The 26020-nt window shown below is 49.2% G+C and overlaps 1 protein-coding gene across 4 annotated transcripts in view; it reads right to left on the bottom strand.

The window, feature by feature from the left end:
- The window catches only part of LOC118212869 (ankyrin-1-like), an 80223-nt gene that overhangs the window by 13847 nt on the left and 40356 nt on the right, over positions 1-26020 (bottom strand). For 3 of the 4 annotated variants that reach the window (XM_035391297.1, XM_035391299.1, XM_035391300.1), the window contains 29 exons: positions 25202-25300; positions 24734-24832; positions 23256-23354; positions 22622-22819; positions 21305-21403; positions 20101-20199; positions 19188-19286; positions 17234-17431; positions 16817-16915; positions 16567-16665; positions 15649-15846; positions 14948-15046; positions 14465-14563; positions 13622-13720; positions 12408-12500; positions 11859-11931; positions 11126-11146; positions 9780-9903; positions 9561-9624; positions 9024-9136; positions 7935-8159; positions 7394-7548; positions 6541-6752; positions 5440-5644; positions 4325-4421; positions 3450-3678; positions 2635-2763; positions 816-935; positions 491-575 (listed from right to left, as the gene is read on the bottom strand). In XM_035391297.1, the coding sequence (XP_035247188.1) occupies positions 491-575; positions 816-935; positions 2635-2763; positions 3450-3678; positions 4325-4421; positions 5440-5644; positions 6541-6752; positions 7394-7548; positions 7935-8159; positions 9024-9136; positions 9561-9624; positions 9780-9903; positions 11126-11146; positions 11859-11931; positions 12408-12500; positions 13622-13720; positions 14465-14563; positions 14948-15046; positions 15649-15846; positions 16567-16665; positions 16817-16915; positions 17234-17431; positions 19188-19286; positions 20101-20199; positions 21305-21403; positions 22622-22819; positions 23256-23354; positions 24734-24832; positions 25202-25300 (3628 nt within the window). The remainder of the gene's footprint in view (positions 1-490; positions 576-815; positions 936-2634; positions 2764-3449; positions 3679-4324; positions 4422-5439; positions 5645-6540; positions 6753-7393; positions 7549-7934; positions 8160-9023; positions 9137-9560; positions 9625-9779; positions 9904-11125; positions 11147-11858; positions 11932-12407; positions 12501-13621; positions 13721-14464; positions 14564-14947; positions 15047-15648; positions 15847-16566; positions 16666-16816; positions 16916-17233; positions 17432-19187; positions 19287-20100; positions 20200-21304; positions 21404-22621; positions 22820-23255; positions 23355-24733; positions 24833-25201; positions 25301-26020) is intronic. The other variant, XM_035391298.1, reaches the window with a different exon arrangement.

Below are 26020 nucleotides of genomic sequence, written 5' to 3'. Positions count from 1 at the left end.
CAAGACAGGCTGGCCAGCTGACTACTGATTCACCAGATGTATAATCCTACAGCTCCATGGCTAACCAATGGGTTATTTTCAGAATCTGGACCAGTCTAGTACTATATTAATCAGGAGTATTACTCAAAAAGAATCTTAGCTGGGAACCGCAAATCAATGGAAAATCTTTTTAAAAATGTGAATATACCGCCTCTTAACCCCTGTCATGAGAGAAGTGCATCGTCACCTCTCACCATTCCCAGGTCTATGTCAAACAAATGCTGCATTTCACTTATTACGTGAAGGTCAGCAACACACGTTTCGTTTAGACACGATGCAGGCCGTCTGGAGAATGGTGGGATCTTGGTAACTTTGTATCTGGGAGAAGTAACATGCTGTGCAGCATAGCAAACTCTGATGCTCAGATCAGGCCTGTGTATCTGATGGGACGGTCTCACGTAGGGTATCGGGGGTGGGTGGGGAAAGGAGAGGAAGAGGGGGCGCGTCTTACCCAAAGCCGGCTCGTTCAGAGTGCTGTACCTCTCCCTCAGGGCCAAGGGGGTGAGGGTGCGTCTGCGCTCCTCACTGCCCAAAACCTGGCCAAGGGAAACAGGCTAAATGAAGCATTACTGAACCACTTAAAGAAGCAGTGCAGCTACGACTGGCACCACGAGGTGGGGTAGCACAGTGTTAGTGTGGTTGTGTTCAGGAGGGTAATACGGTGATGTGGTTGTGCTATGATTGTCTTATGGTTATATTGCAGTCATATTGTCATATTGCAGTCATGGTTATGTTGTTATGTGACGGTTGTCTTATGGTCATATTGTGGTCAGTACCTTGATGCAGGGCGGCATGGTGATGTTGAGGTTGCACAGCACGTGCTGAGTGTCCTCGTACTTCGTGCACTTCCGCAGGAAGGAGAGGAAACCCGTGGCTTCCTTGCTGATGTCACGGACCTGGCAAAGCGGAAGAAGAGCACAAAATGGAGGAGGAAAGAGAGAGAGAGAGAGCGAAGAGTGAGAGAAGACAGGGAGAAAGCGTTACACACCGCTAGTGTACTGGGGGGGTGGGGGGCGTGCGAACAGCAAGACAGGGAGAGAATGGAGGCAGGCCGAAGAGGCAGGCGAGAGGAGAAAGCACATTTACCTGCACACTTTACCTGGTCGTCTGTGAGTATCAGACGGTAAGAGAGTGACCGCGAGAGGGAGAGAGAGAGACAGTGAGACAGACATACACACGGGCAGGCAGAAAGAAAGACAGGCAGACAAGCAGGCAGGCAAGCAGGCGGGCGGATCGGGTGAGAGAGAGAGAGTCAGAGTCGGAGTCAGGCATGCTCGCTCGCTCGCGCACTGACAGACAGTTTACTTGTACCGGAGGGAGAGAGACACCACGCACTTCACAGAGGACACCGGACAGAAAAGCCCATCGCTGAACGACACATGCACCCGACGCACAGACAGGCGGTCTGTGGAGGAGTTAGGTGTGCCAGCAGAGGGCAGTAGAGAGTTAGGCACAGAGACAGGAACAGATAGAATAGGCAAAAAACACACCGGCAGGGCAGAGGAGTCCTACATATTAGACAGATGACCCAAATGGTTAAAAAAACAAACAAAAAAAAACAAAAAACAAACATATATGTAGACAGACAGACAGACACAGACATAAAAACTGAGAAGCAGATTCAGAGGTAATAACACAAATACAGTTAAAAGCAAAAGTACCAGTACCAGGACAATTATTTTTTGTTTTGGCTCAGTACTCCATCACATTGGATTTGAGGCTTACCAGTGGATTCCATCTTGCAGTGAACCCTCTGAGGTTATGCTGGTGTAGTGTTCTCTTTATGGTAGCCTTAGACACATCCACGGCGACATTCTGGAGAGTGTTCTTGATCCGTTCAAGAGTTGACAAGGAGTTTTTCTTCAAGTATTCTTCAGTCATCCACCACAATGGTCGTTTGTAGTCCACCAGGTCATTTGCTGTTGCCGAGCTCACCATTGTTGCTTCTTAACGATGTACCAAACAGTTGATTTTGACACGCCCAATCATTTGCGCATGTCTCTGATTAATTTATTCACATCTTCCAGCCTCATGATGGCCTGCTTTACTGGCAATGATACTTATTTGGTCCTCATGTTGAGAGACAACGGCAACAGACTCCAGATGCAAATTCCACACCAAGAATCAACTCTAAACTTGTTGCTAGCATTCTTGCACATAATGATGCAAAGGCATACAGGTGGCCAGGAAATAGCCAAGAAGCCAATTGTCCAATCATTTTTGCTCCCCTAAAATGGAGAGTTGCAATTCCTACACGGGTCACCCAATATGCACGTAAGCTGACAGACTGCACTTTAACCTCACACACAAATAGGTTTGTTAAAAATTTTATATGAAATCTATTTTTCCGGAGCACAGAGCCAAAAGAATAAAAATTGCATCGCTGTCCCAACACTTTTGCAATTCACTGTATGTACCAGCAGAGAGTTACATGGCAGAGAAACACATACAGGAGACAGACAGACAGACAGATGGGTATAGATCAGACAGACAGACAGACAGACAGGTGTAGATCAGACAGACAGACAGTGAAAAACGTGGATTCCAGACAGACAGACAGACAGAGAGAGCGAGAGGCGGACGGGGGGGACACACCTTGACGGACACGGGCAGCCGGTTGTCTCTGAAGGCCTGGAAGCTGAAGCAGCGAGGCTGCTGGGTAGCCTTCCTCATGGGCATCAGGTTGCCCGAGCACTCCAGGTGCAGAGCCATGCCCTCCATCACCTGCAGAGAAATGACACTGTGAGCCAATGAGCCGGACCGGAGACCGCTCTACTGCCCCCGGTGGTCGTTTTTATAACGCAGCAAGTCGTTATGTAAGGGATAATCAACAACGAGCCAGAATGCTATCAAGAAATAATACCCATCATGGAGGATGCCACCGTGATGGTTACCATTTTTTGGTAGCAGACCACCTCAAGAGTGGATTATTCAACTTATTACCTGGCTAATCACCTAACCAAAGAAATTGATCAATAATGTGACAAAATATTGACGTAAAGGGATTTTATCAGTCCAAATAAATTGAAATCAATAGAAAACTAATTTTCCATTGTGTTCTTGTAGATAATATAGGCCCATGCAGGAATATTTGCTAACAGGGCTATTGGAGTAAAATACAAGGCAGGTTAATGGTAGAGCAATGCCTTTTTCACACCAGGTGATGCGAGTTCGAAGCCAATTCGAAAATGTACTTTCAGCGGAGTGACATGAAAAGGATGCTAAGGTAAAGCGGTCTGTTAAAAAAAAATAATGCTACGACACCAATTTTTTTCTGTACATCACAAGTCATCAGAATGCGCTCCACAAAGCCACGTCATGTTGAGGTTGTGAAAGTGTACTTTTGGAGGGAAAGTGCACTTTGCGAGGGGGGGAGGGGGAGGGGGACAGGAGTCCTCCCCCAGGCTGACCTCGATGTCGCGGCTGCGGGCCACCTCCGTGAAGTTCTCGTGCTGCTCCAGCGTCTTGTCCATCTTGTCGTCGGTCATGCAGTAGCAGCGCAGGCGGCCCTCCCGCGCCTCGTTCATCTTGGCGAACACCACGAACTTGGCCATGTAGGGCACGGCCATCAGCTCCTTGTACAGCAGGTTAGCGAAGGCCACCGCCTCCGCCGTGCGGGGACAGTCCGACAGCCAGAACCTGGGAGAGAGGGAGGGGAGGGGAGGGGAGGGGTGAGGATGAGGAAGAGCGTGTGTGTGTGTGTGTGTGTGTATGTGCGTGTGTGCGTGAGCGTGTGCGTGTGTGCGTGTGTGTGTGTGAGAGTGCGTCTGTGTGTGTGTGTGTGTGTGTGTGTGTGTCTGCATGTATGCACGTAAGAGTGTGTATGTATGTGTATTTGTGTGTTTGTGGGAATGTGTATGTGTGTATGTGTGTATGTGTGTATGTGTGTGCGTGTAGGTGTGCAATGCCTTCTTTTTGCACACAGGAAGAACCATGATACAGCTCAATGAGGAGAACCAGCAATGTGTGGCAATTAGCAGTTGACCACTGGCAACTGTAGTGGAGTGTAGTGCTTCTCACCAACCAGGATTCGAGGAAAGTAAGAGCTGAGGTAATATTTGATCAAAGGGGTTTGGAAAAATATACATATTTGGGCCTCTAGTTCCTGTAGTTAACTACACCTCCAAATAACTGCAACCACAACACAAATTTGAATGTAGTTGCACTACCAGAAAAACTGCTGCAAAATGTAATTAAACTACTAGTTTAGCCACATGTAGTTAAACCACTCCCCGACACTGATCAGACACGTGTGTGTGTGCGTGTGCGCGCGCGTAGAACTCACCGCGCGGAGACGTTGGTGGTAAAGTTGGCACAGTTGTTGGCGTACATCAGTTTGGTGGTGCCTGTGATGTCCTCCCACTGTGCTGGGGCCGTCCCACCTGAGAGATTGGGGGGGGGGGGTCAGAGTACTGCAGCCCATTTACACAGATACCCTCCGTCTCTCACACCACTGACTAATAAAGTTTGCTGAAAAGCGTAGGTCATTTACATGCCCATCTCAGCACTGTAACACTCTCCGTTATTCTGGAAGTGTAAAGGTCAGAACACACCGCCCTCCAAAGTGCATTCTGCCAAAACTGCGAGCTCTATTCACTCTGCAGTTTGGCAGCTCAGCTGCGCAGCCACTGCATCGGAGGAGCGGCCTGCACGTGCAGCTGGGGCAGGCAGGCAGGAGCTGCGGGTGCGCAGTCAGACACGGACGACCCCCCCCGCAGGGTAAAGCCGCCCCCCACCGTGCGACGCGGTAGCCAATCATGCACCCGCTACGCTACCCCGCAGTGAGGATCTGATACTACACCATGAGGTAGATCCGCACTGCCACACGCCGGTGTGACACCCCCGGGAGGGAGAGGGAGAGGGCGGTTTTGGGTGTGCGCCGTCGTTTGCCGCATGGAGAGATGGAGAGAGAGACAGACAGAGACAGACAGAGAGAGAGAGAGAGAGAGAGCACACCCACACCAACACAAAAATCAAATGAACGGATACCTTCACCCTTCCCCCTCACAGGTTCCGGGGCGAAAACAACAAACTAACACGAACACGAACAAACTAAAACAACACAGACAAAAGAAAGAAACACCCAGCGACAGCTTCTCAGCTCGCTGCTAGCTGCTGGCCAGCTCCAGCTTTTTAGCGGCAGTTGCTTACTTTCGGAGCTCAAGGAAACAAAACTGAAAACAGACTCGCTCTCTCAGCGTGTGCTCCTGGTCTCAGTACCATGGAGAAGAACACACCTTTAAGCACCTGAGCTGATTGGTTAACACAACCCAGGCGCATGAGCTCTCTCCACCGGCAGGCGTGGCCGAGACAAATCGGGTTCTCACAGAACCGAATGCTACGCACACATTGGAACGTATTTTTGTGTTTCGGAAGGACGCAGTTCCTCTGTGGTCCTACCGATGACGCTGCAGAGCAGCCGCAGGCTGGTGGTGTCCCCCTCCCCGGAGTCCCGGGGGCTCTCCCTCCAGGAGGGGGGCAGGGGGATGCGCAGGCCGATGGGCCGGTGGAACTTGCGTCTGCGCGGCTCCACTGTCACCACCGGGCTGAACGTGGCCTGGTTACCCAGCTGCCGCGTCAGGAGCTCGTCCGGGATCGGCTGGGCCTGGTCGGGGGATTGGCGGGAGAGGATGGGAGCGGACGGGGGTAAAGAGGAGAAGAGAGATGGGCGGAAGACGGAAGAGAAAGGAGGGAGAAGAGTGAGAGGAAAGAACAGGGCACTGCAGCAGGAAGCAGGAAACAGACAGGAAGTGAGAAAAAGATGAAGTTTGGAAGACACCCCAACCCCACACACACACACACACAAGCACACAGAACACACAGACACACCACACGGAAGACCCCGTTTTTATTATATTTTTATTATGAATTAGGTTACCCGACCCTCCCAACCACACAAAAAACTTGAGAAAACAAAAGTTCATAAAAACAAAAACAAATGTTAACACAAATAAACAAATGACACTGGTGATGGTGAGACAAAAAAAATGTGCATGTGGTCACTGGTAATGATCAAATTACAGGCATGCGTTTTAGATACAAACACAGAATCTGCAAACGACAAGGCAAACTCTTGCCCAAACTGCGTTCTAAAGAAGAGAACGTGTGAGATAATTGATTCACACACCCTGTTTTTCACATACTGTCCAAACCAAATCCCTAAAAAAAAAACCTGAAAGACAGGTGAGTAAATCAGTTACTGAAAATAATCAACCACATGATAAAAAAGGAGAAGGAGTGGTCACAGAGAGTGTGAATCTATTTTCACAGTAATCAGAATCTTTGTAGGAGTAAATCCTTTCTCATGGCTTCAAAAACGTGGAAGAAAACAGCTGTAACAGAAAAAATGGATGCAAAAATATGTTCTGTTGCGGAGCTGAAGGCATTTTCAAATATACCCAACGCACAGAGGCAGGTATATTTCAGCATTCAGAGAGGAGTCGAGCCGTAATGGAGGCCCCCGTCCCGCTCTCCCTCGTCCCCGTCGTCCTCCTCTCTCACCTGCAGCCCCAGCCGGACCCTCTTGGTGACGGCCGTCTCGGGGAAGGTGGCCTGGACCAATGGCACCAGCTTGCTGGACAGCTGACCGCCCTCCGGGCCAATCAGGTCGCTCTCCTGCTGCACGCGCGACACCACGGCGAAGTAGAGGGGGAAGTCGGTGGAGATGATTCGACGGATTCTCTTCTTCTCCAGCTCTTCCAGGCTCTCCAGGTCTGTGAGTAACCACGGGAAGCCATCACGAAACAGAATCGCATCACAACTGCCATACACAATCGCTCACATAATCACATATTCATAAAAGGGACTTCCAACTCAAAAAAATGTATTTAGTCAAAATAGCCAGCTCAAAAGTGAGATGCAATGATGTACTTAGTAAGCCAGCTTACTGAACTTCACTAACTGGCTCATTCAACACTCTAAGTTGTGAGATGACAAATATGTGATTAGAATGTTCTTAACTGAATGTCACAATCACTACTGGTAACTGAAAGCAATGGAGTTCTAGAACACTAACTTAAACAAGCACGAATCCGTCCAGACCCACGGCGCACCTCCTGCGCATGCGTCCTACAAAGGTCGTCCGTGAGTGAGTGAGTGAGTGACCACAATTTGCGATGCATAGCCGACGGCAGCATCCTACACGGCGCCGTGGGAAATACATTCCAAAAGAATCTACCCTTCAAAGGGTTAAAACATGCAGACAAATGTGTGTTTCCCACCAGCAGAGAGCAATGCTAAAAGTAGGTTTGGATATGAGAATGCAGGTGTAAATAAATACGTAGTATAGTCATAAGCTTTGGCTTGTTTGTGGATTTATTCAGTGATCTGCTAATAGGTGGCGACAGTTCCTCACCCTCATCCATGCCATTGAGGATGGTCTCCAGAACATCGTCGCCGTAGCGATTGCGGTGCTCCTTCCAGACAGAGCCGTTCTCACTGCGCAGAACCACCAGCTCCCGATCCCCTCGGCCCAGAGCCGCGAAGTGGGGAATCTCCACTATCACCGGCCTGGAGACACACAGATCCACACACACACTGTTATGAGCACAGTTACACACACACACACACACACACACACACAGAGTTACACACACACCGTTATAAGCAGTTACACACACATACACAGTCATAAATAGACTACCACAAACCCACACACAGTTATACAAACATGTATACACACAGAGTTATAAGCACATGTTTACACAAACACACACACACACAAACAGGCACACACTTATAAGCACACATTTATATAGACACACACACACACTCCCAAACACACACATATACTCCCATAAGCACACATACACATGCACTCCCATGAACACACACACACTGTTATAAACACAGTTACATACACACACACACACACACATACACACTCACTCACTCACCCTAGGAACTGCATGCTGGAAGGCCCCAGTGAGATGATGCGGCTGGCCAGCCCCTCCCCCTCCACCAGCGGGGGCGGGGTCGTCAGCTTCTGGGGCTTGACGAGGCGGCAGGTGATGCGCGTGGGGGCGGCGCAGGTGCGCGGCGGGATGATCACACGCAGCCCGTGGTGTCTGCTGCCCCGCATCGACCCGCCCCGCGCGTCCACCATGAAGCTCACCAGGAACCTGCGTACCACAGAGTCACAGTCAGAGTCACAGTCATCAGAGTCACAGTCAGAGTCACAGCAATGAGTCACAGCCACAAGAGTCACAGTCACAAGAATCACAGCCACCAGAGTCACAGCCATCAGAGTTACAGTCAAGAGTCACAGCCACCAGAGTCACAGTCATCAAAGCCACAGTCAGAGTCACAGTCACCAGAGTCACAGTCAGAGTCACAGTCAGAGTCACAGACTCATAGCAATAAGTCACAGCCACAAGAGTCACAGCCATCAGAGCCACAGTCAGAGTCATAGCAATGAGTCACAGCCACAAGAGTCACAGTCACAAGAATCACAGCCACCAGAGTCACAGCCATCAGAGTTACAGTCAAGAGTCACAGCCACCAGAGTCAAAGTCAGAGTCACAGTCAGAGTCACAGTCAGAGTCATAGCAATGAGTCACATCACAAGAGTCACAGCCGTCAGAGTCACAGTCAGAGTCATAGCAATGAGTCACAGCCACAAGAGTCACAGTCACAAGAATCACAGCCACCAGAGTCACAGCCATTAGAGTTACAGTCAAGAGTCACAGCCACCAGGGTCACAGTCATCAGAGCCACAGTCAGAGTCACAGTCACCAGAGTCACAGCCACCAGAGCCACAGCCATCAGAGTCACAGCCACCAGAGTCACAGCCATCAGAGTCACAGTCATTAGAGTCACAGCCACCAGAGTCACAGCCACCAGAGCCACAGCCATCAGAGTCACAGCCACCAGAGTCACAGCCATCAGAGTCACAGTCATTAGAGTCACGGCAGGGAATCACAGTCATCAGAGTGATATTGTGTTTTCCTGGGGTGTATGTGTATATATACAATGTGCATACTGACCCTGTGTGGATGGGACTGGCCACAGGGCTGACGTTGTCCGATGTCTCGGTGGCCGGACTGCTGGGAATGAGGGAGTCCTCATCGTACTCCTTGGGTAGAGGGATGGGTGTGTGCTGTGGACAGACAGACAGGCAGCTGAAGCACCTCTGACCTCAGTTTGATTTACACCTCTCTGAATCCCAGGGCCAAAGGCTCAGAGAGGAGGAGATGCATTCACATTGAGCTGTTAAGTGCAGTGACCACAGAGTGTTGGTCAATAACATTTCCAATATAAAAGACTGTCATCAAACTTAGACTGAATCTACTTGACTGGCTTTATTCCCAGAAACAGAAACAAGACCAACAGAGACTTTGGCCAGTTTATCAAGCAGTGAACACATTCCTGAGGGGACAGTCAAACATTCAGCAATCAAACCCGTTTATCACGACACCGACTTGACTTTCCCTGCCTTGTAGTCTTTGAATGCTACAGGAGGAAGCCTTTCCATCCAATCACACGCACAGCATCGGGGGCAAAACCGACAGAACCAAAAGTACCTGGTCCAGCATGACGGTCTCCGGGGACACACAGGGGATTCTGGGAATGGCGGGAGAGTAAGGCCTGTCGGAAAAAGAGAAGGAGAGAAAAAGAGGAGGAGAGAGAAGGAGGATAAAGACCAGCTAAGTATAATTTTGAGTTTTACTCTTGTGTATTGACTTCAGAATGACGCAAAACTATAAAGAAGCAAAAAATGAATCCCGAAATGAGTTCCTTACGTAGTGCCGAGCCCACTCTCAAAGTCTCGCAGGGTCTTCTTTGGGGACAGGAAGTCGTCGTCCTGGTCCTTCAGGTCATCCAACTTCAGGTACTTGGCGCCTTCCATGCCCAGGAGCTCCTCCCCTGGGGCAGAAAAAGAGGGGGGATAAAGAAAAGAGGGAGAGAGACAGGAAGGCAGGCGGAGGGAGAGGGAGAAACGGGAGAAAGAGAGACAGACACGGGAGAAATATAACAGAGGAGAGAGAGAGTGAGAAAGGAGGAAGAGAAAGAGGGAGAGTCAAGGTCAGAGTTACAGACGGGCAGGTTTGAGGATGGTTAGAGATGTCCGCTCGATGTGTTAATGCTGGTACGAGCGAGCTGTGAGCAGGTCAGTGAAGCGGAGCAGCCAGACCCATAGCCACACCGAGCACACACAGCAGAGAGAGACGGGCCCCAGACCTCAGCAGGGTGACCTTCTGCCTGCAGTTTATCTCCATAAGCAGTTCATTATTATTCTCCGTCCTGATTCCTGTCCGACGTCGTAAACAAATAATCTAAATCCAATTTGCAGACCCCTGTCTTCTCTCCCATTCGTCACTGAGGTCACGACAGGGCATAAAATCTGCAGAGACCTTCAAGAGGCCAGAGTTCTGATGGCCAAGATTGAACAAGGTTACTTCTAGAGCTTTTTTAGGTGCAAGGTGTCCGTCAAACTAATCCACAGGGCACCATCAGTGTCAGTCCAGGAAGAGAAGTGCTTGTTGCTGCCCCATGCTGCCCCGTCCCCAAACGGGCTCTCCCCATGCCAATGCCCGTGTCCAGGGCTCTGTGTTTCTGGGTGGCACATTCCCCAAACCAGGACTGGACCCAGTACCCACAGCCACACAGTCAAGCCCGCACCACTCATTCGTCACCCAGTCCCATTTGCAGCTGATTGGAGAACAGTGAGAGGCCATGTATCGCACAAGCTGACTGGTGGACGGTGAGAGGTCATGTATAGCACAAGCTGACTGGTGGACAGTGAGAGGTTATGTATAGCACAAGCTGATTGGTGGACAGTGAAAGGTCATGTATAGCACAAGCTGATTGGTGGACAGTGAGAGACGCTGTATCCTCTGTGTCTCTGGTCTCCTATGTATTACATTTATGACCCTGTCTCTTTGCTGACGGTTAATATGTACATAAGCACATGGAGTCATGACCACATGCCAATGAGCAGCCAGCACCACTAGGGCCATGAGTACAAAGGGCATGGGAGAGAGACATAGAGAGAAAGCATGAGAGAGAGAGAGAGAGAGTGCTTGAAATGGAGGCATGTGTTGACTTGCGGCCTATGAGAATGCAGAGCAAAGAGGAGAAGGCATACCTATGGTAAGTGGAGCAACTCCTAAAAGAAAGGAAAAGGCAGGGTTTAGGGTTTAGGGATCAGGGTTTAGGGTACTGGGTTCAGGGTTTAGGGTTTAGGATTCAGGGTTTAGGGTTTAGGATTCAGGGTTCAGGGATCAAGGTTTAGGGTTCAGGGATCAGACTTCAGGGTTTAGGGATCAGGGTTTAGGGTTTAGGGATCAGGGTTCAGGGTTCAGGGTTTAGAGTTTAGGATTCAGTGTTCAGGGATCAGGGTTTAGGGTTCAGGGATCAGGCTTCAGGGTTTATGGATCAGGGTTTAGGGTTCAGGGTTCAAGGATCAGGCTTCAGGGTTCAGGGTTCAGGGTTTAGGGTTTAGGGTTTAGGGTTTAGGGTTTAGGATTCAGGGATCAGGATTTGGGAGGAGCAGGGTTTCATGCTTCTAGCATCACTGGATGCCCATGTCTCCGTGCAGAAATACTAAATGTCTACAGGGTCTTTCAGGGGAGAAACGCAGTGTTCAAATACCGTATAGCACCATATAGCACCGTACAGCACCATACCAATATCGTACCAATATCGTACCTTTACCCAACAGGAGATGCAGCTGTTGTTCCCCCATTCCCTCAGTAGCATACAGACCCAACTGCCATATGCAGTTATGTGTGGGTGCAGGCGTGTTTGTGCCTGTGTGTGAGTGTGTACGCACGTGTGTGTGTTATGAAGTGAGTGCGTATGTGCGTGACATCTCTTACCTTCATCCTCTGAAACATCTAAGATCTCATCCACCGTCTCTGGAAAACTCATCTTGTGCTTCTCTGTGGGGATCTAAAAGACAAAGAATATGGGTTTGTGTGTATATGTGTGTGTGTGTGTGTGTGTGTGTGTGTGTGGGGGTGGGAGGGTGGGTTAGCGTGTGTGCATGTGTGTGTGTCCGTTCACAGAAACGTATAGAGAAAGAGAACGACAGGAAGTGAAGCTGTGAGAATGGAAGCAGATTGCTCTCCCAGGCTCAGATATGAACGGTACTGGGAGAGGAGCAGAGGAGCATTTTCACAGCGGTTCCTTCCGTAGAGCTGAGGGCAAAGCAGCCGCATAAACACCAAGCTAAAACTGCTCGTGCTTTATCTATGCTAAATCCCCAAACAGCCAAACTGCTAAATCGCATTCGTTTGGCCGGTGGCATTTCCCACTACACAGAGCTACGCTACGACACTGCGAGCACGATTCCAGTAACCTGGCCCGGCCCAAACAGACGCGGATCTCATGCGTTCCTCTTTGAGGGGCGCGAACGCAGAGCTCACCACGGAAACGGTCTCGTCGGTGACCAGCTTGAGCACGTCGATGACCGAGATATACCCCAGGCGCTTGGCGATGCCCAGGGGAGACGTGCCACTCTGAGAGGAACAGAAAGAGAGAGAGAGACAGAGATAACCCCAACTGCTTATACCCGGCGTGGGAGGAGCCCTTCTGATAAAGCCAGAGAAAGGAGAGAGAGGAGGAGGAGGAGGGAGGAAACCTTGCATTCACCATAACGAGATAAGGAGGAGATGTGGCTGTGAAAACCACAGCGTTTCCAAACTGCGTTTCCCACAATTCCTTTTTCCACACCGCCAGTGCAGGTCCCCAGGCTCTCTGCCTTGGATATGTAGGGTATCTCTGCAAAGTTCATCATTTAGAAACTCTGCAGAGCAACTCTTGGGCTTGAAGCAGGGCTGGCATGTTCTGGCCAGTAATACACGCTTTAATCACTATAGTATGAAGGTGATTGCTTATTCAAATGCTTTGCTAACTGAACAGGGCACACCCAGGAGCTATGAATCCTACCACCCTACTGAGAGAGCTAGGCTGGGCTCAGTTAGAGTGAGGAACATTGTTTCCATGGTTACATTGCAGCTCTGCCCTGTTCCTGCTATCACAGAAGAGGCTAATTGTTTCAGCTGGTAGATCCAATGTATTGACATCAGCGATTTTTCAGTTTTGGGAAAATTGACGTTTGTCCTTATAATATTTTGAGTATTTAATGACACATTCCAACAACACCAAATCATATCACTGGCATATTTGGGATCTAAAAAACTGTTGCTTGAACTGTACTGCAATTTGTATTTGAAAAAGTGTATTGAATAATACATAAATATACATTGTGTCATAAACCAATATGTGAAATAAAAATGACAATATTCCTGATTATATTGGAAAACACATTTAGAGTGCCTCCATATATCCAAATACATTAATCAATGTATAACAGTATATGAGTCCATATATAGCAATATATTTTCATTTTGCAGGGGAAACTGCAGCTAGCAAATTACATGAAAGTAGGCATCTCGCTTTTTTTGAGGCTTGTTCAATGATTTCTTGCTAGTTAAATTCATGAGGTCAACTCGCACTAGCCGTGGCATTTCACTCACAGTTATCGTTACATTATTTGCTCTCACATAGGAATTGATACAGTATATTTGGCGGGAGTTGGGGGGGGGGGGGGATTGGCACAGGACAGAGCAGTACTCACGGTGGTGATCTCATTAGGCAGAGCTCCGTGCTTCAGCAGTAGGGTGACGATGTCCGTGTGACCTTGCTGGGCCGCCTGGTGGAGGGGGGTGTACCCCACCTGAGAGGGGGGGACACCAAAATGAAAAATCTTAAATTTACATTTAATAGCATACTCGTTACCTGATGTTCAGGACTGCTTACAGCTGCAATGTGATGTCATGCTTTGCAGTTTTAAGGACTTGAAATTTCCCGGGCATGTCTACTTTCCAATATGTTCAGTACATTGAGAATGATAGAAGTTAAGCAAGAGGAAATTAAATCAGAAAATGGTGCGATTATAAGATTAAGCATTCTCCGGTAAACAGGAACTTATACACATCGAAAATGACATCAGCCCCCTCTTACTGTACACCATGATACCATTTCCAGTGTATTGTGTGCACATCTAAGAAAAGACCTTAATAAGCAAGACCTTGGATCAGTTTACAGGCATCTTGCTCAGCCTCTAGAATGTCAAGCTCATGAGTCACCATTGTGGAGAACACTGAAATAACTGTGTAGAAGCTTCAAGAATAAACAAGCAGAATTATTTATAACTCAAGTTAAAATAAGTTACTCAGCCAGTGAAGATTTATGCATGTAGTTACTTTGATATTCATCATGCAATAAAGAATTATATTGTGATAGAAAGTATTGGTTGGTGTGCCTGATTTTTTATTTATTAATTTATTTCATTTTATTTTATTTTGCTGGTGTTCCTTACTGTTTGAAGTTGAAAGTGCCTGAGCTGTTGACAAGGTTAATTCAGAGGAGTGAGATGTTAACTGCAATCTGTGTCGGAGGCTGCAGGGGGCGCTCTTACCCTGGTCTTACAGTTGACGTGGGCCTGCTGCTGCAAAAGGAACTTCACCATCTTGATGTTGCCATAGTGACAGGCCACATGGAGGGGGGTGTAGCCCATCTGAGAGAGAGAGGGAAACGGAGAGAGAGAGAGAGAGAGAGAGAGAGAGAGAGAGAGAGGGAGAAAGAGAGAGGGAGACGGAGAGAGAGAGAGGAAGGGAGTGAGAGAGCGAGAAAGAGAGAGACAGAGAGGGAGAGAGAAAGGGGAAGGGAGTGAGAGAGAGAGAAAGAGAGCATGAGAGCGATGAAGTGAGAGAGAGAGACAGTGCATGACCTTCATGTTGTCCTGGGACATACTGGGTTTAAGCGCATGAATGATAAGGGCTCTTAGTGTTTGGTGTTCTGCACACGGGCAGAGAGCGGCGGTATCAGTGACACTGGCAGACGATGCGGATGGGAATCACACGCTGGCTAACGCGGGCGTGTGGGGCGGGCAGACTCTCACCCGCGAGGCGGCGTACACGGAGGCGCCCTGCTTCACCAGGTTGTCGGCGATGCCCACGTGCCCCTCCTGTGCCACCAGGTGCAGGGGCGTCAGTCCGTTCTGGGGCCAGAGGCGGGAAAAGCGAGTCAGACCAACAGTCGCTTCAAATGGCCGTTATTCCTCCCCAGTCCCCCGCGGCCGTGCAGGCCGTCTGCCGCCAACACCTTCTCACCGTCAGTGTGATTTCACACCTGAGCCTCCGATATCCCACAAGTCCCTGCAGCCGTCTGTTTCTCCCCCGGCCTTCTCTCCTGTGCTCTGTTTTCCAAACATGCCATTCAACTGTTCGTCCTCCCCCTGCTGTCCTAGCACTTTCAGTTCCTAATGCTGCCCGGACCTCCTGTTTCCCAGAATTCCTATTACCGCAGCTTTCTGTGTTTCTGTTTTCCAGACCCACGTCTCAAACGCCCTTGGGCGTCAGAGCAATTTTTTCAGCAAATGACTCATGGTTTTCTGCTTTTGTAATTCTCTTTTGGAAAACCAAAATCTAGTCTTCCAAAACCACAATCAGAAAATCGACTTCAAATTATATTTACAAACAATAATACTTGGCATTATTTGTAAATGAATTAAAATTACATATTAATTTAAATTGTAAATTAAATTGTTTATGAAACCAAAGCCTCCCTCACTCGTATCCCAGAGTTCCTTGCGTTCCTCACCTTGTTGCCCAGGTTGACATTGGCCTGCTTGGAGATGAGCAGGGAGACCATGTCGGCGCGCCCCTCCTGGGCGGCCAGGTGCAGGGGGGTGACCCCCTGCAGGGACTCTGCGTTGGCCGACGCCCCGTGCTGCAGCAGGCTGCTGGCCACCTCCAGCTGGTTCTGCTTGGAGGCGATGTGCAGGGGGGTGTAGCCGTTCTGGGGGAGGGGGGAAAGGGGGGCGGGTCACTGATACGCCAGCAGGGCGGCTGCTTGTGTGTGTGTGTGCGGCGGTGCGTGAATGTGGGAACGTGAGCGTATGCGGACGTGCGTACGGCATTAAATGACCGGTTTTAGCCGAATGGCACCACCTGTGTGTGTGTGTGTGTGTGTGTGTGTGTGATAAACTGTGTGAATTTGGGAGTGTGAGCTTATGTGGACGTGCGTACGGCATTAAATGACCGGTTATGTCTGGTTATGCAGATGAGCATAAAACATTCCAACATATTCAAAGACAATATAAAATTATAGATTTTAGCCAAATGGCACCACCTGTGTGTGTGTGTGTGTGTGTGTGTGCGTGCGTGTAGTAGTAGCTATTACATTGCCAGTGCTGAGTGTGTGCAGGTGGTCATCATAAGTGTCTAAAAAAATGATGGACCTTACAACTCACCAAAACAAAACTACCGCACAACTAACAGAATCTGTGAGCAATAAATCAGTGAGTCGGAAACACTAAACTACTGTAATATCAATAAAGGGTGAGGGCAGAGTCACAGGGGACAGGATTCTGGAACTGTGATTAAGTCAAATGAACTACAGTGTGTGTACGTGTGTGCGTGTGTGCGTGCGTGTGTGTGTGCATGCATGTGTGTGTGTGTGTGTGTGTGTGAGTGCGTACGTGCGTGCGTGTGTGTGTGAGTGTGCGGTAGCTCTTACTCGGGCAGTGCTGTGCGATGAGCTTCCCTTGCTGAGCAGCAGCTTCACCACGTCGAGGTTGTTGTGATGGACAGCCACGTGCAGAGGAGTCAGTCCATTCTGAGGAGAGAGAGAGACACACGTCAACACTATGGCCACGCCCCCTCACACTACACTCCACCCACGCCCGCTTGAAACGACAGCACACCTCACACACCACCACCGCACACTACATTTCCCACACTCCTCCTCCCCACCTTTCCCAGCTCACCTTGCCCGCCGCGTTGGGGTTAGCGCCCCGCTCCAGGAGCATCTCCGCTACGTCCACCTTGCCGTACTTGGACGCTACGTGGAGGGGCGTGAATCCCTTCTGCACGGAGACAAAAACAAGCCCAGCTTAGCGCCACGCACAGAAGGAACACGGACACCTTCTCCCCATTCCTTTGGGGCTCCTGCCCACAGTGTAGACTGTGAGAGGTGGAGGAAATCATTAGAGAGAGAAGGATGGAGATGGAGCCCTGCGATAGATCGGCGACCTGTCCAGGGTGTATTCCTGCCTCTCGCCCAATGCATGCTGGGATAGGATCCAGCACCCCCCGTGACCCTGCCCAGGATAAGCGGGTATAGATAATGGATGGTTGTAGATGGAGAGAGAGAGAGAGAGAGAGAGAGAGAGAGAGTGGGGCACCTTGGTCATCTTGGTGAGCTGGGCCTCCCCGTCCAGCAGGATGCGGGTGGTGGGGGCGTGGCCCTCTCGGGCGGAGATGTGCAGGGGGGTGTGGCCGGCCGTGGTGGTGGAGTTTGGGTTGGCCTTGTGCTCCAGCAGCAGCTTCACCAGCTCCTTGTGACCCATGCGGGCCGCACAGTGCAGAGGGGTCTGATCGTCCTGGAAGAAGGGAGGGAGGGAGAGAGGAAGAGAGGGAGGGAGGGATGGAGAGAGGGAGGAAGGGAGAGGGGGAGAGAGGGAGGGAGGGAGGGAGGGAGGGAGAGAGGGAGGGATGGAGGGAGGGACGGAGGAAGGGAGGGAGGGAGGGAGAGATGGAGGAGAAACCGAGGGAAGAGGAAACCAGAGAGAAAGGAGGACAAGCACACACAGAAAGATGGAGGAGAGGTAGGGATGAAAAACAGGTCAGAGCACCTAGCATGAATGCCCAGCATGCAATCCATCCTTTTTCATCTCAAAATCACAATCATTCATGTCCACGCTGCGCTCCGTACCACAGTGATAGTCCTGACACTTAGCAGGACTGTATCAGAATGTCTTATGCGTGTGAATCCTGACACTTAGCAGGACCGTGTCAGAATGTCTTATGCGCGTGTCTGTGTCCAGCTGTCAGAAGCTGTTCACTGGGGGACTCTGTGTGAGGTGGAAGTCTTTAAAACTGACTGTGAGGAAAGGGCTTCTTTACCAGCATGAGAGAGAGTCAGTGAGACATCTGAATGGCGATACGAACACAACTATTAATATTTCAGAGGGACCCGTTAAATAAAACATGCCCTTTGCACAATGTGTTTTTCCAAAAACACTCCAAACTGGCCAAGATCTCTCTCTGCCTCCCTCTCTGTTTTGTAATAAATGGTGCATTGTGGGTGCAATTTGTGCGGCTGATGAGGAGGGTTGTCAGATATTTTGCCATGATGTGGGGGGTAGGGGGCGAGGTCAGTCAAAAACAAGCGAAAAGGGTGCTTTTTAAATGTATATATATGTGTTGTTTTTGATTTGGTACTGTGTGTATTAGTGTTTTTTGGTTCTTTTTATTATCATTATTAATGTTATTGTTTTATTCTACTGTATCGAATTGACAATGATGTTCTAATAAAGGGACTGAGCTCTATAACATTGCTTTTTTTTGGACAACTATCAGACTTCAGTTTAATGATGTGCTGCAGTAAATTATCTTGCCTTTCCTGTAATCTATACAGTACACAACTGCACCTATACAAAGATAATTTTACTTGAGTGAGAGTGTTTTGTCCCCAGATAGGAACGCACGCACACACACACACTTGCGCATAGCAGTCGATCAAAATGAAGGTGACATTACATCCATTTGTATACGCATAGTAAAACTCTGGCCGCTTTGTTTATGTCTGTTTGTGGCGGTGCTACTGCATGTGGCTAGAGAGAATAATCCTAGAGCTTTTTTTGTCCTCCTGGCTTTCTAGGGGCACCAGACACCTGTCCATATGGGACCTGTCTTGGCATCAGAATCACCTACCCAGTGTAGTTGGCATTTAGCTAAGGCAGGTTTCAGAATGCTAGTTCGTTGGAGGATTTTGTTGTGAGAGATGGGGTCTTTCTAGCTGACTTTTAGGATTCTCTGAAGGCCTCCAGGCAATGGATGTGTGACCGGTAGACAGCCCAGACCTCACACAGGATGTGTTTAACATAAGGGGAGGGGTGTTTGTGGGTGGCATGTATTTAGCATAAGGGGAGGGTTGTGTGTGTGTGTGGGGTGGGGTTAGTGTTTGGGGGAGGGGTGTGTGTCCGTGGGGTGGGTTTATTGTATGGTAAGGGGTGTGTGTGGGTGGGATCTATTTAGCATAAGGGGAGGGGTGCGTGGGGTGGGTTTAGTGTTTGGGGGAGGGGTTTTTGTGCGTGGGGTGGGTTTAGTGTTTGGGGGAGGGGGGCGATGCGGTACCTTGGCTTTGGCGTCCACGTGCGCCTTGTTCTGCAGCAGGAACTGCGCCACCTCGCAGTGCCCCGCCCGAGAGGCCATGTGGAGGGGGGTCTCCACTTTCTGTTTACGAACGACAGAGGAAAAGCGTCACGATCCAGAGAACACTTAATTACAGTCATCACAGCTTCATCCCCATTTACAATAACATACATCTGGATTTGATATTTTTGAATTCAGCACATATGAAAAGATATACGATGAATGCATGAGTGCATAAGGGCCAGTGCATGTGAACAAATGATTAGGATGTGGATGAACAGCGCTCAGAGCCATCAAGAACTGAAATCAGGGAAGCTACTAACAGTGAGAGAGGGCAGTAAGTGCACTGCACTTGGAGTATGCTGTGTGTTTGTGTGTGAGTGAGTGAGTGAGTGAGTGAGTGAGTATTTGAGTGAGAGTGAGTGAGTGTGTGTGCGAGTGAGTGAGTGTGTGTGTGAGTGTGCGTGTGTGAGTGAGTGAGTAAGTGTGTGGGTGAGGGAGGGAGTGAGTGAGTGAATGTGTGTGAGTGAGTGAGTGTGTGTGTGTGTGTGTGTGTGCGTGTGAGTGAGTGTGTGTGTGAGTGTGCGTGTGTGAGTGAGTGAGTAAGTGTGTGGGTGAGGGAGGGAGTGAGTGAGTGAATGTGTGTGAGTGAGTGTGTGTGTGTGAGTGAGTGAGTGTGTGTGAGTGCGTGAGTGTGTGTGTGTGTGTGTGCGTGTGTGTGTGTGTGTGTGTGTGTGTGAGTGAGTAAGTGTGTGGGTGAGGGAGGGAGTGAGTGAGTGAATGTGTGTGAGTGAGTGAGTTTGTGTGTGTGTGTGTGTGTGTGTGAGTGAGTAAATAAGTGAATAAACAGATGAGATCTGAAATGCAGGTGGTAGAGAACACGTGGGGGTCTCACCACGTTGGAGGCGTTGGGGGAGGCCCCCCGCTGCAGCAGGCTCTTCACTATGTTCAGGTGCCCCATGAAGGCCGCCACGTGGAGGGGGGTCAGACCGGACTGGGGGCCGTAACCACAGAGACCGTTAATTTAGGCAACTGAGCCGCTCAGAGGAACATAGGGACAGAGAACACGTGTCTATGCCAGAGTGTGAATATAAACACGCACACACACGCATGTACGCACACACACACACACACAGGATTACAACTGAGAGCTTCTCATATCTAAGCCATAGTGAAGGCCAAAGTAATTACACCTCTATGGTTTATGGTTTGTCAGGTTTGCTGAATGAATATTCTCAGGACTGAACATACTGTCTCAACTGCCGTGGAAACCAAAACGATCCAATTTGATGCATAATTATAAATATTAATGAAGGGACATGACCACGCATGCCCCGACCTTGAGAATCCCTCCTCATTAATATTCATAAACTTTAATATAAAACCTGAAAGTCCTGTTGCTGACCTCCAAGTGCTGCAGTGTCTGCAGGTGTTTGCCGTGTTTCAGCACTTAAGTGCTTCATTTACTTACTTAGCTAAATCCACACACCTTGTTTCCAAGGTCTATACCGGCTGCCGATCGAAAGGAAACCGCAAAAACCAGCATGCACTGCAGCCCTCCAGCACTGGGCCTCTGCCCTGTCCTAGACTACAATGAGGAACTACAGGGGTCGGAAGGAACACATATAATACAATATATATTATAATTCCTTTCGTGGTGTTCCCAAGACGCTCGGTGTCACTGAATTATTTCCATCGCAGATCAGTCAGGGCATTCAGGAAATGAATTAACCTGCAGCGTGTCATAATACCACCGTCTGAAGAGTCACAGGAATTGTTTTGCTACCATGCTAACATTTTTCCCCATTTCTGTTTTACGTTTTGTTTGCTCCTAATATCACATTACATTATAGGCATTTAGCAGACACTCTTATCCAGAGCAACGTACACAACTTTTACACTGCATCCATTTATATAGCTGGATATATACTGAAGCAATGCCTTGCTTAAGGGTACAACGGCAGTTTCGTACCGGGGAATCGAACCTGTGACCATTGGGTTACAAGACCTGTTCCTTACCCATTATACTAGACTGCCGTTCTACAAAATGGCTCCTGAGGGTTATGTAGGGGTAGGGCAGCGCTGTGGAGCTCTCTCACCTCAGTCACCGCCTCCAGGGAGGCAGAGTGTTTCAGCAGCAGGTCCATTGAGCGCATGTGGTTCTTCTTACAGGCGATGTGCAGCGGTGTGAACCCATTCTACTCACATACATACACACACGCGCGCACACACACACACACACACACAGGCACACGCGCACACACACACACGCACAGACACACACACACACACACACAGACACACACACACACACACGCACATACACACACATGCACACACACATACACACGCACAGACACACACACACACACACACACACATGCACACACACACACACACACGCACACGCACACACACACGCACACACACACACACACACACACACACACACACACACAGAGACATCAGAGGCAGAAACTCTGGAGATTTTCATGACCAGGCTTGATACGGTGTTAGATACTATCTATTTTGTAGGTAATCAGAGCACTAGGTACATTTTAATCAGGAAAATGGTGATTGTTGGGCTGAAGGGCCTGTTCTAGTCATTAAGTTATGTTATGTTATGTTATGTTATGTTATGTTATGTTATGTTATGTTGTTATGTTATGTTATGTTATCTTCAGGAACCAGTCATATATTTCACAGAGATAGGACCTCATCATCAAGAACCAATCAAATTGTTACTATTGGTACAATTTCCTATCAGTGGGTATGCGTCAGGACAAGCTAACTGAATTACATTTAGTGCAACCTAGGATGGACCATCCATTTCAAAATGCGTCAGAATGTGCTCATTTCAAAATGGCTGGTGCATCTAAGTGGGCACAAAAAAACGTAAAAGTTTCTCCACTCAAAAGCAGGCGTGCAGTTAACACCGCACGGCAGGCACTGTGTTCCGCTGGTGCGGTATTGGATAATTACCAGCTGCACACAGCAGGGGGCAGCATCACAAATACCAAACAGAGGAACGATGACAGCCGGCAGTCAGCGGGAACCGTACAGAAGCACAGCGAGCTGGGAGGAAGGCGTATGTGTGTGTGAGGGTGTGTGAGAGCGTGTCTGTGCGTGTGAGCGAGCATCTACACGTGTGTGAGAGTATGCTCCTACACAGGCGTGTGTAAACTAGGTAACGCGTAGAAACAGCTTCTCTGTGTGTGCGGAATCAACACCACCATCGAAACCACAGAGAAACTGACCCAATCGACAGATCGATTAAAAAGTCGCAAAGCGGGGCCAGGGAGAGACAGATTTAGTTTGTCTACCCTAAATAACCCCAGCCTCGCTCAGAGATGGGACAGCAGGGGGGGGGGGGGGGGGGTGGGGGTGTTTGGAGGGGACAGGCGCCGGTCACTGACCAGGGCCCGGGCGTTGGCCTTGGCCCCCTTGTCCAGCAGCACTTTGGCCATGCGGTGGTGGCCGCAGTGGGCCGCCACGTGCAGGGGGGTCAGGTGATCCAGCGTGATGTCATCGATCTCCGCGTTGTACTGCAGGAGCTGCCGCATGCAGTCCATGTGATCTCCCTGAGCCGCCATGTGTATGGGAGACAGGCCATTCTGAGAGAGAGAGAGAGAGAGAGAGAGAGAGGGTGGGGAGAGAGAGAGAGAGAGAGGGAGGAAGACAGAGACAGAGGGAGAGGAAGTCAGACAGAGGGACAGAGAGAGAGGGAGAGACAGAGAGAAAAATGGAGAAAGAGAGAGTGAGAGGAACACAGAAAGTGCGAGATAGAAACACAAAGCGAGAGTGACAGAGAGAGGAAGAGAGAGAGGGTGACAGAAAGAGAGACACAGAGAGAGAGAGAGAGAGAGAAAATTCACTAGGCTTTAAATAGCCAAGTGCGTCAACAGTGAACTAAATTTATTAAGGAAATGTATCTTTGTCCGTATAAGGGCAGCTGATTACATGTCAGTGAAATAAACTGTTCTGCTAATTGGACACAAGGCTCACAGAGCATGCAGTGGCCCTTAGACTCCCTCAGGGCCCCAAACTCACCTTGGTCTTGGCCTGGATGGGGGCCCCTTGGTCCAGCAGGATCTCGATGACCCGGACGTGCCCGTTCCTGGCTGCACAGTGTAGGGGGGTCAGCTCGTCCTGGAAAGGGTGCGCAGGGAGCGTGAGTGAGACTGTGTCAGAGCACCAGTGTGTGTGAGACTGTGTCAGAGCACCAGTGTGTGTGAGACTGTGTCGGAGCACCAGTGTGTGTGAGACTGTGTCGGAGCACTAGTGTGTGTGAGACTGTGTCAGAGCACCAGTGTGTGTGAGACTGTGTCAGAGCACCAGTGTGTGTGAGACCGTGTCGGAGCACCAGTGTGTGTGAGACTGTGTCAGAGCACCAGTGTGTGTGAGACTGTGTCAGAGCACCAGAGTGTGTGAGACTGTGTCAGAGCACCAGTGTGTGTGTGACACTGTGTCAGAGCACCAGTGTGTGTGAGACTGTGTCAGAGCACCAGTGTGTGTGAGACTGCGTCAGAGCACCAGAGTGTGTGAGACTGTGTCAGAGCACCAGTGTGTGTGAGACTGTGTCAGAGCACCAGTGTGTGTGAGACTGTGTCAGAGCACCAGTGTGTGTGAGACCGTGTCGGAGCACCAGTGTGTGTGAGACTGTGTCAGAGCACCAGTGTGTGTGAGACTGTGTCAGAGCACCAGTGTGTGTGACATTGTGTCAGAGTACCAGTGTGTGTGAGACTGTGTCGGAGCACCAGTGTGTGTGAGACTGTGTCGGAGCACCAGTGTGTGTGAGACTGTGTCAGAGCACCAGTGTGTGTGACATTGCGTCAGAGCACCAGTGTGTGTGACACTGCGTCAGAGCACCAGTGTGTGTGAGACTGTGTCAGTGCCTCAGTGCCATCAAATACCTATTAGCCAAAACCAACAGATACAAACACTCCTTCATACTGTCAGCCATTTCACTGCTGAACTCAACAATAGAAAAAGGTAATACCAGTTGACCACCCAACCACGCTTGATAATATTATGCACTTTATGTTTTTACAAAAATGTATTTTATGTTTTCACTGTATTCTGTTTTTACTTGTATTCTATGTTTTTTTTTTTTACTGCATTTTATGTTTTTACTTGTATTTACTTGTATTACTTTTTATTATATGTTGTATTTAATTGCCTTGGTACTGTTTTCACTGCTGCACAACCAATTGGCCCTCTGGGGACAAATAAATTTCTACTTGACTTGCCAGTGTGTATGATACTGTGTCAGCGCCTCAGTGTGTGTGACACTGTCAGTGCCTCAGTGTGTATGACACTGTGTCAGTGCCTCAGTGTGTATGACACTGTGTTAGTGTGTGTGACACTGTGTCAGTGCCTCAATGTGTATGACACTGTGTCAGTGCCTCAGTGTGCATGACACTGTGTTAGTGTGTGTGACACTGTGTCAGTGCCTCAGTGTGTATGACACTGTGTCAGTGCCTCAGTGTGTATGACACTGCGTCAGTGCACCAGATGCAGCGGATTACCTTGGTCTTGGCGTCTATCTGCGCTCCTCTGTCCAGAAGCAGCCGCACCATGATCACATTCCCCCGTCTGGATGCTATGTGCACTGGAGTAATGCCGTTCTGACACACAGGGAGGGGGGGGGGGGGGTGGGACGGGAGAGGAAGAGAGTGCGTGATTCACTGGACTCAGTTCAATACATATTGTGTTACCTTGGTTTAGTGGCAATACTAACCAAATCATTTTTGTGTGTGCCTCTGGATTCATGCCTGTGTGTGTGCGTGCGTGTGAGCGTGTGCGTGTGTGTGTGTGTGTGTAGGAGGTGGGGACAGGAGAGGAAGAGAGTGTGTGATTAAAGAGAAAACATTCACTGGGTTCTGTTCAATACATATTGCGTTACGTAAGTTTGGTGGTAATACTAACCAAGCCACTGGTGTGTGTGTATGTGTTGGTGTGTGCGCGTGCATATGCGTGTAGGAGGCGGGGCTCACCTTGGGGGTGAAGTTGACGTTGGCTCCTCTGTTCAGCAGCAGCTGGGCTACACTGAGGTTCTCATAGTGAGCGGCTATGTGCAGGGGGGTAAAGCCAGTCTGCAGAGAGAGAGAGAGAGAGAGAGAGAGAGAGTGAGAGAGAGAGAGAGAGAGAGAGAGAGAGAGCGAGAGCGAGAGAGAGAGAGAGAGAGAGAGAGAGAGAGAGAGAGAGAGCGAGAGCGAGAGCGAGAGAGAGAGAGAGAGAGAGAGAGAGAGCGAGAGAGAGAGAGAGAGAGAGAGAGAGAGAGAGAGAGAGCGAGAGCGAGAGCGAGAGAGAGAGAGAGAGAGAGAGAGAGAGAGAGAGAGAGCACAAATGTACACACAAACAATTAGCTCCATAATGCTTGGGACAAAGACATATTTTTAGACACAATTTCAGCTTTTATTATTGGGTATTTTTATACATTTTTATTTCATTTTTATTTCTAATTACAGCACTTTATATAAATAATCCCCCCATTTCAGGGCATCATAATGTTTGGCTTCACAGGTGTTTCTGATAGGTTAGGTGTGTTCAATTGATTTCTTAGTGCAGGTATCAATCTAGATTCTATGCTTTTGATTGTCTATGGAGTCTGCTATTGGCTTTTGTCAACATGAAGACCAGATTTGTTACAAAGAAAGTCAAGAAAGCCATTATGAGAATGAGAAATAAGAACAAAAACAGACAGAGACATAAGCCAAACCTTAGGCTTACCAAAATCAACTGTTTGGAACATCATTAAGGAGAAAGAGAGTGCCAGTGAGCTCAGAAATCATTAAGAGCCTGGTAGGCCAAGG

The sequence above is a fragment of the Anguilla anguilla genome, chromosome 14 (genome assembly GCF_013347855.1).
Source record: "Anguilla anguilla isolate fAngAng1 chromosome 14, fAngAng1.pri, whole genome shotgun sequence".
In the NCBI taxonomy this organism is placed as follows: domain Eukaryota; kingdom Metazoa; phylum Chordata; class Actinopteri; order Anguilliformes; family Anguillidae; genus Anguilla; species Anguilla anguilla.
Note: the sequence above shows the minus strand (reverse complement) of the source record. Positions and strands in the feature narration are given on the sequence as shown.